General features: G+C 40.0%; 1 protein-coding gene across 1 annotated transcript; it reads right to left on the bottom strand.

Moving 5' to 3' along the window:
- Window positions 1-3,914: 3,914 nt before the first annotated feature.
- Window positions 3,915-8,462, bottom strand: LOC116409713 (exocyst complex component 1-like). Its single transcript, XM_031898806.1, has 3 exons — window positions 7,815-8,462; window positions 5,220-5,350; window positions 3,915-4,234 (listed from the first exon to the last, which is right to left on the bottom strand). Exons 1-3 carry the CDS (start codon window positions 7,939-7,941, stop codon window positions 3,977-3,979), a joined length of 516 nt encoding a protein of 171 aa, XP_031754666.1. The 5' UTR covers window positions 7,942-8,462; the 3' UTR covers window positions 3,915-3,976.
- Window positions 8,463-10,297: the final 1,835 nt, after the last annotated feature.

The following is a 10,297-nucleotide window of genomic DNA, read 5'->3' as shown; positions in this document are numbered from 1 at the left end:
GACATAATGTATGGTCTTATAACTTTATCTACTAAGATAGCAATAGGGGACAGAATTGAATTGAATACGTTGCTAGTTTTTCCATAAATTACCTTTAAATTTATTGCCTCTTCTACTAATATTTTTATTTTCTTAAATATCTCATATAATGGATTTCTATCTACCTTACAGTAAGTTGTTGTATCTACCCTGTTTTCCCGAAAATAGGACATCCTCCGAAAGTAAGGCACCCCCCCCCCCGATTTTTCACCCCCTCGGAAAATAAGGCACCCCCCGAAAATAAGACACCCACCCAAACGATGGAATAAATGTGTACTGTATTCTTCTTCATGGAAAAATAAGACATCCCCTGAAAATAAGTCCTAGTGCATATTTTGGAGCTTAAAAAAATATAAGACAGTGTCTTATTTTCGGGGAAACACGGGTATTACTGTCGCTTCACCTCTGTGTAATCTTCCCTATTCATTACATTTGCAGCCTTGATTATAAGAGACTCCCACCTGGATGCAGTGCCATGGAACTTTTAAATGCGGTGCCACACCTTGCACTTTATGGGGCAAATTCATAAAATCACGAGTTTGAATCCCGAATGGGATAAATTCGGATTGGATACGAAAATTTCTGAAGATCACAAATATCACGAAAATGCTTACGAAAAAATCGTATTAATCACGATAATATCATATTGGCGATCCGACAGTCACGCAAAGATCGCGCAAGCAACGAAAAATTTGGCTAAAATACGCTTGGAGCATTCATTCATGTCTTAGTAAATCTGCCCCTATGTGTAGGGGCAATGAAATTACATCTTTTGTTCTTACTAATAAGTCTTATACAATTGGTCAATATATTAATTGTAACACTAAAAATGTTATATATCTGATAACATGTCAGACATATGGTATGCAATACGTTGGACAAACCTCGCGGAGTTTCAAAGAACGTATTTGGGAACACATTTCTGACATTCGAATAAGAAAAGAGACAAATGTACCCACTTTCTGTCCTGTACCATGGGGAATTTAGTATCAGTATTTCAGGTTCAAGGTATAGATGACATTTTTGCATCTTGTAGAGGTGGTAATCTAACATATAAGATATTAAAAAGAGAAGTATTTTTTCACTCTTCATACTAAATTACCAGGAGGAATGAATTCTGATTTTGATGTTTCCTGTTACTATCATTAGACTTCTGTTTTTTCATATCAATATCAACACGTTGAGGTATACATTTTTCTCTTTTGGGACCACTGATATATTTCTTCATATTGATATGTGTATTTTTTTCATGCCCTTCCTTATATACGTGCGCTGTTCCTTTATTCACTGACGTTTGATTTTCTCCTCCCCTCCCCATTATCTAGTATTCTATTGGTATCTTGTCTTTTAAATACTGTTGCCATTGTATGTACATTTTAGCCTATGATTAAGTCTCAGATAGACACAAAATGAGTCAGGCTTTATAAGATGAGTGTATAATAAAGATTTTTTCTTTTTAACTTTTCAAATGGCCTGTCTTTTGGATTTCCAGAATGCCCCCCTTTTTTCTTTTTTTGTTTCTGCATTAATCAATTAAGCTTTTCAATAGCTGTTCGAATATTAAGAGTAACCTAATATTAGGTTCAAACTGTAAGCTCTGCCATCTAGTGGCTACAGACTGCATTATTAAACACAAATTAACTCTGACAAATACACATTATATACATTTGTGTATATAGTTTTTTAAGAATTGCAGCATTTATTACTGAAGACCATTAATCCCTCTATATTAATCACTTGAACCACTTTTTACTAGCAGAATCTTGAAACCCCCCTGGAGGCTGTAATGTAAGAGATAAGTAAAATGTAAAAAGTGCTAAGAGGAATGCGCCACAACTTGTGTGTGATTTACCACTGCAGGTACTAAAAGTGTAAGTTGCCCTTACTTTTTAATCTATGGGGCTACAAACTGAAACATTCTTTCCATGTGGGTTGGACCCGAGGAGAGAGAGCCACATAGCAGACTCCATGACTGTTTAAGCCTACTGTGTGTGTTTTGTGGCCATATAAAGGAAAAAGGCCAATATACAGATGCTTTTAAATAGATCATAAAACTGCAAGGTGACTCTGATAGGCTGGAGCAAACACTGACCTTTTACTTCAGTGCTGTCCAACTGGCGGCCCGCGACCCCCCTCTGTGTGGCCCCCCACCTGTCTGGCTGCTTTGATTACTTACTCTGGTGTAAGCTTTAAATGGTATCAGTACTGTGATTAACTGCCCCCCCTGCATGGTTCTCACCTCAGATTCAGGCTGTAATCAGGCTGTATTGTTTAAATATGTAATCCCCTGTGTTTTTCACACCTTTTAATCTCTGCATTGTTCACCCACTGCAGTGTTCACACCTCAGGCTCAGGCTGTAATCACCCATATTGTTCCCCTGTTCACACCTCAGGAGCAGTAGAAACCCACAAATAATCCCTGCACACTACAAAAAGAACATATACTGAGGTGGTACTGCAATTAAAACGTTTTTTAATATATAGTTATTGTGCAGACTGTAGGAGCAGTGCCAGCATTGTGTCACTGTAGGCTGCCTGTGTGTGCCATACACACAGGCATCATAGGTCAAGCAGAGTATGGCACACACAGGCAGGGTAGGGAAGGCAGACTATGGCACATACAGGCAGGGTAGGGCACAAACCAACCAAGAATGGCAAACACAGTGAAAGTATGGCACACGCAGGCAGGGTAGGGAAGGCAGAGTATGGCACACACAGGCAGGGTAGGGCAGGCAGAGTATGGCACACACAGGCCAAGTATGGCACAAACCAGCCAAGTATGGCACACAGGCAGGGTAGAGAAGGCAGAGTATGGCACACACAGGCAGGGTAGGGAAGGCAGAGTATGGCACACACAGGCCAAGTATGGCACAAACCAGCCAAGTATGGCACACAGGCAGGGTAGGGAAGGCAGAGTATGGCACACACAGGCAGGGTAGGGAAGGCAGAGTATGGCACACACAGGCAGGGTAGGGAAGGCAGAGTATGGCACACACAGGCAGGGTAGGGCAGGCAGAGTATGGCAGGTTTTTGCTGTACTACAACCATTAATATGGGTATGGTCATGTGATAACATGGGTGTGGTTTCAAGTGGGTGCGGTTTAAAAAAGGGGAGTGGTCAAAACTGGCTTCCATTATCGGCCCTCCACCACGTAGGTCGAAAAAATTCCGGCCCTCGGTACAACAGAAGTTGGACAGCACTGTTTTACTTTATTCCTCTGGCTAAGCTATTGTAAGAGCCTTCTGATTGTGAGGTACAGATGAAGCAGGCTTGCCTGTTTGTGTGGTGCTAATTTTATTACTTGGTTTTATTTGGATTTGTTTTCTAGGGGTTTGTAAAACAGACAATAGGCAGTAAAACATCCCACTATAATCACAAATATTTGCTGCTTGGATTATGAAGAAATCTGCTGAAATCTATTAATGTACAATTTGTAATGCAGAATGTGCAGAGCCATCAGGTTCGCATGTGTTAGAAGAGGAGATGAGTCGGCTAAACGCATTATTGCATGCTATTGTGTACCTAATGCCCCCAAGCTGTCAATTATCTGTGGGAAAATCAATCATGGCTTCTTTTTTTCCCATGTTATAGCATTTTATGTATAGAAGGCATGAGTTGCTAGTACAGGTATGGAACCTGTTATCCAGAATGCTTGTAACCTGGGGTTTTCCGGATATGGGATCTTTCCATAATTCCATAATATATCTCCATAACTTAACTCTGCTAAAAATCATTTAAATATTGAATAAACCCAATAGACTTGGTTTGCCTCCAATAAGGATTAATTATATCTTAGTTCATGGTACTGTTTTTAATAATTATAAAGAACAAGGAAATCATTTTTTAAAAATGATTTGCTTATAATGAACTTTCTGGATAATGAATTTCTGGATAAGGGATCCCATACCTGCAATAATTTATACCTTTACCATAGCCTTAGAAGCAGTTGAGAACACAGGCACAGCTCAGTACATCTAGGCACAGTTTCATTATTACAACAAAGTCATCTGGGACCAGAAATGAGCTGCTCCTTCCAACAAAGTCATGATCAAAGTTCTGCCAGGGAATGTCATGTCCAAGGTACTCGTCACTGATCTTTAACAAGCAGCGCAGAAATGCATATTTAGATGCAGTGCTATGAGCCTCCAAGTGAAGAACCTCAGAATCCAAGTGCATATTTATTACTGGGTTATCCTACAGAGAGAAACAAATAAATAAATGTGAATTTTTAAATACATTGCAAGATCCAAATCAAACTATAGTTTGTGGGAGATACAGGGAAATCAGGGTATTTCTGGGCAGATCCTTAAAGTATCAATAAACACCTATAATTAACAGTGTGGACATTTCCCTTTGGGCCAAACTGTATACTGTATCTTTATAAACAGAAGTCCAGGTAATTGCATTTCACTTTTAGTGTAATATTTTTTTTCACTAATACTTTTCAGAAATACTTGCTGGTGGAGCATTAGGGATTAGATACAAGGGACACAAAGCTGTAGATTATAATGAATAACGCACCTCTATATAAAAATATATAAAAGATATAAGACGTCACCGGGGACTTAACTGACCTGAATAAAAGTGCTTGGCCTGTGGTCTAGTGCATTTATATAGTAATATATCTCATTTGTGACTTCTTATATCTTTATCAACTACAGTAGGAGCTACATTCGCTATATATTCACTATAAAGAGAATATGTAAGTGTGTTCTGCCTATTAGCAGTAGGTTTACAATATCTTGAAAGCCCATTTGCCTTGTGGAGCACTGTGCACATAGTAGCAAGGTGAACTGGTGAAAAATGAAATTATCAATGAAATTAAGTGATCATTAAAAAAGCAGGAATCATGGCAAGTCAAGGCAAGCCAAGCTGCGCTCAGAAAATGTAAGGTTTAAAGCACAGCCAGGGCAGGTACTAAACTAAGGTCAATTGAACATTTGGGGATAGCTTTAGAATATTCAGCCAGAAGGTCTGCACTAATTCCATTTAGTCCAGAGACTTTTACTAGGACAGTCCCTGTTTTTTCAGATGATCCTGTAATCTTATGTAATAAGTGGCGATTGCAATTGGCTGGGATTTCCACCTTCATAAATACTCTACAGTTGCACGTACTTTCAGTGTTTTTCAAAAATGCTGACAACCCTGATACAATCCTACAAATAAGGTGCTAACTTACAGCTGAGGGATCAATCCCATCAATAAGAGTCAAATCATGTAACATCCAGGAACGCAGCTTCTCACACTTTATCTCTGACATCTCTTCTATGACAAGCAGCCAAGTGAGATACACATCATTGCCGACAGTCACTGAAATGAGAATTATTTTTTTTACATTAGTATAAACTGTGTCCTGAAGGAAGGCATGGTTATGTCACATGGTTAACTCCCAAGTAGGCCATTCACATAAAGACCATTTAGGGCCAATCCCATTGCTGCCAGTTGGTCTCCAGGCCAGTTAACAAGACCACACATGAATAGTTAAGTTTCATTAACCCCTAATTTCCATCTTAAAGGGTTTATAAAGAAGTAGGGCAATACACCTCAGGTTGGAGAGAACAGAGGAGAGAGGAATCCTCTAAACCAGTGCTGTCCAACTTCTGCGGTGCCGAGGGCCGGAATTTCTCTAGCATACATGGTGGAGGGCCGCTAATGGAAGCCAGTTTTGGCCACTCCCCTTTTTTGAACCACACCCACTTCAAACAACACCCATTTTATCACAATGGTGGTAGTGCAGCAAAAACCCAAATGCTTGGTCCTCACTGCGGGGATATCAACAGTTATTCATATATGAAAGAATTATATTATGTCATATTAAAACACACCCTTAATCCATATGCCTCCTCCTCCCCTGTGGATAGCACAGCAACCCCCAGCAACATAATTACACACCTTAGGGACCATTTAATGGCTGTTTCCAACTACTAACAAACTCCCAGAACAAACCCCTGCCAGGTTCACCTCTCACAGGCAGCATAGGGCAGGCAGGGAGCACTCTGCCTCCCTTATGCTGTCTGTGTGTGCCATTCTCTGCCTGCCCTATGCTGCCTGTGTGTGCCATACTATGCCTACCCTATACTGCCTGTGTGTTCCATGCCCTCCCTGCCCTATGCTGCCTGTGTGTGCCATACTATGCCTACCCTATACTGCCTGTGTGTTCCATGCCCTCCCTGCCCTATGCTGCCTGTGTGTTCCATACCCTCCCTGCCCTATACTGACTATGTGCCATACTCTGCCTACCCTATGCTGTCTGTGTGTGCCATATACACAGGCAGCATAGTCCAGACACTACATACAATTTCTGAGGTGTGAACAGGGGAACAATGGGGGTGATTACAGCCTGAGCCTGAGGTGTGAACACTGCAGGGGGTGAACAATGCAGAAACTAAAATGTGTGAAAAACAGAGGGGATTACATGTTTAAACAATACAGCCTGAATCTGAGGTGAGAACCATGCAGGAGGCCAGTTAATCTCAGTACTGATACTATTTAAATATTACACAAAGGTAAGCCATCAAAGCAGCCAGACAGGTGGGGGGGCCACACAGAGGGGGGTCGCGGGCCGCCAGTTGGATAGCACTGCTCTAAACTATAGAGGAAGCAGACGCCATGGTCCGGGCTCCCCTGTGACTGTGGGGTCTGCTTCCTCTATAGTTATGCCACAGGCTACATCTGTGCCAGTATTAAACAATGACAAGCAACTGCTCCAGGTTTTTAATAACAAAAATCTAGGTTAGCAGATTACATAGATACATTCACTTCTTTTTTTAAATTTGCTATGCTCTCTGTGTAAATATATAAAACATACTGCTAGAAACCATGAGTACTCCAGACAAACACACTCAGCTATTATTTGTATACAGATATGGGACCTATTATACAGAAAGCTCAGAAATACAAGATTTTGTAAAGGGCCTATTTAAAGAAACTATGTTTTTCCTGTTTTTCACTGTAATAATAAAACAGTACCTTGGCAGTAATAGTAATTACAGCAATAGACAGTGAAAACCCCAGGTGCCAAGCATTACAGATAATAGATCCCATACCTGCATACATATTCTCTCTTCTACTGCATACAGAGTGTCAGTTTGTAGATTGTAAGCTCTTTTTGTAGATTGTAAGGTCTTTTGGGCAGGGCCCTCTTCACCTCATGTATGTAACCCACTTATTGTACAGCGCTGCGGGATATGTTGGCGCTTTATAAAAAAATGTTAATGTAATGTAATGTCAGTTATTCATAAGCTATTAGAGATTGTCTAAAGGACAAAGGGAAATTAAAATCTGAAGAGGCAAAAGATCTGGGGCTGGTGTACCAGTTCCCAGCACCCTATTATAAAATAAAATGAATTTCCCATCTGTCCCTCTCTAAATCTCCATATATAGAATATTAAAATTGAATATATATGGAATACCACTTACTATTGGCAGTGTTTAGAAACACTACAAGATCAGAGGCTGTACGTAGTAACACAAAATATTTCTGTACAAGAGATAATGAACCTGCAACATTAGAAAATTCCCAGCATCCTCATTCTAAACTATACACTCAACAGAATTATAGAGTATTACATGAGCATGAATGTGCACTCTCATTATTTGTAGCTAAGGCAGTACCAACAAACACAGTCCAAATACATACAGCACATACATGCAACTGTTCTGCCCTAAAACGCTTTTTCTTGGTACTTTGTTTAGTATCAATCTGGTTTCTCCCTATTTTTTCATCATAAGATCATCTAGGATAGCATATCCCCCAAATCTATCGAGTACATACCTGAAATACACAGACAGTTCTTTGCTTTTTCTTTACTTAAATTTGCCAGTTGCAGAACATAAATAAGTTTTTCTTCTCTATCTGTAAAAAAGACCTTCTGTAGGTTAATCTTTAATATCCTGGTCATCTCTGAGGCTCCAGACAAATCCTAAGAATAAAAGAATTAGGGAAGATGGGAACAAGACTATGTGATTCAGTTGTATTTATGCACGTTCCATATCCTCTTTACCACAGCATGTACTATCAGGGGTCACTGTTTCCATACCATTAACTTAATGCTCTGCTTGTCAATGAAGTTGAGTTAAAGTGTGGAATATGAATTTCCTCCCACTGTATCCTCTAGTGGCAAAACATATCATATGTCATGAGTCAATTGGTTCTTTGCTGTCTGTATTATCTCCTTGGGTTGTTTGATTTTACAGTTTCATGCCTTGGAATTCATGTTTACCAGCCCACATAGAACACCATATACATTATGTCTCTAATTTACCCATGGTTTGACATAGCCTAGTATTCAGGGCTGGGATGTTCAGATATAAGAGTAATAAGCTATGTTACTAAATCACAAGCTTCGGATTCCCTTTAGATTATAATCTCTAGCTAGCAGGTGTATCTGATCACTTTTTTATCCTGTAACCTGTGTTTATCTGCTTGTTATTATGAGTAATGTATCAGTGTTTGCAGATGACACAAAACTCTGCAGACCAGTCAATTCTATCCAGGATGTGACATCCCTGCAGCAGGATCTTGACCAACTGGCAATCTGGGCAGCTAAGTGGCAGATGAGATTTAATGTGGATAAATGTAAGGTCATGCACCTGGGATGTAAAAATATGCAAGCCCCGTATAACCTTAATGGGACTGCACTAGGCAAATCCATAATGGAGAAGGATCTTGGAGTCCTTGTAGATAATAAACTTGGCTGTAGCAAGCAATGCCAGGCAGCAGCTGCAAGGGCAAACAAGGTTTTGAGCTGTATTAAAAGGGGTATAGATTCACGGGAGGAGGGGGTTATTCTTCCCCTTTACAGAGCACTGGTAAGGCCCCATCTAGAATATGCTGTTCAGTTTTGGTCTCCAGTGCTCAAACGGGACATTATTGAGTTAGAGAGGGTCCAGAGAAGGGCAACTAAGCTGGTAAAGGGTATGGAAAGCCTCAGTTATGAAGAAAGACTGGCCAAGTTGGGTCTGTTTACACTGGAGAAGAGGCGCTTAAGAGGTGACATGATAACTATGTATAAATATATAAGGGGATCATATAATAACCTCTCTAATGTTTTATTTACCAGTAGGTCCTTCCAACGGACACGAGGGCACCCACTCCGTTTAGAAGAAGGGAGGTTCCATTTAAATATTCGGAAAGGATTTTTTACAGTGAGAGCTGTGAAGTTGTGGAATTCCCTCCCCGAATCAGTCGTGCTGGCTGATACATTATATAGCTTTAAGAAGGGGCTGGATGGATTCTTAGCAAGTGAGGGAATACACGGTTATGGGAGATAGCTCTTAGTACAAGTTGATCCAGGGACTGGTCCGATTGCCATCTTGGAGTCAGGAAGGAATTTTTTCCCCTCTGAGGCAAATTAGAGAGGTTTCAGATGGGGTTTTTTGCCTTCCTCTGGATCAACTTGTAGTTAGGCAGGTTAGGTATAGGCATTATGGTTGAACTTGATGGACGTATGTCTTTTTTCAACCCAACCTACTATGTTACTATGTTACTATGTTACTATGTTATAAACAAATGCAAGACCTGAGTAATTTGGGTCCTTGGGTTTTCTAATCACTTTAATTGATATTATGCATGTGTGCATAATACACAAGAGTGTCATGTGCCAAAACGTTGCTGGAAAATTCACCAACGCATTTTCCCTATACAATTGTATTGTGGTTAATTCGCTACAGAATGCACGTGAATAGGATAATAACAAGGAGGTTATGACATAGAAAATGAGATTGAAAAAGGGCTGCTCCCTTTTTAATGACTGCAGTTTGTCAACATGAACATTGTTAAACTCCTCTTGGTGAAAATTTGTTCTTGTGCTCTTGGCCAGTTTAGCACTGGTGATTTGATGTGAATATTCGACTAAGTTAGTACGGTGAAACTTGTTGCACTTGCCTTTAAGTAAATTCCACTTTCTGTTTACCCTGGTCTGGAAAGCTGCAGTGGGTGCCCCTCCATACTTTGCTTAAAAGAAAGTCTGCTTTATACCGATAAATGTTCTCAGAGCAAACTATCTGGGTGGTTCTTGGTATGACAAACATTAACACCATTCTTAAATGTTTTTGGACACATTCACAGATACTTTGGTTTAAAAGATTTCTGCAGGTCCTTATTTTTTTTTAACTTTAGCATTGCTTGCTAGGTTCTTGCTGTCATCCTTGCAGGACACCTATAACTGCCCCCCACAAAGCATGTTCTATTAATACAGTTTTTTTATTGGTTATTGGGCAAACCTAACCTCTCTCTCTACTGTGTACATTGTATTG

This window comes from Xenopus tropicalis, chromosome 3, assembly GCF_000004195.4.
Source record: "Xenopus tropicalis strain Nigerian chromosome 3, UCB_Xtro_10.0, whole genome shotgun sequence".
Lineage (NCBI taxonomy): Eukaryota > Metazoa > Chordata > Amphibia > Anura > Pipidae > Xenopus > Xenopus tropicalis.
The sequence above is the reverse complement of the archived record's forward strand: the minus strand, read 5'-3'. Positions and strand labels throughout refer to the sequence as shown.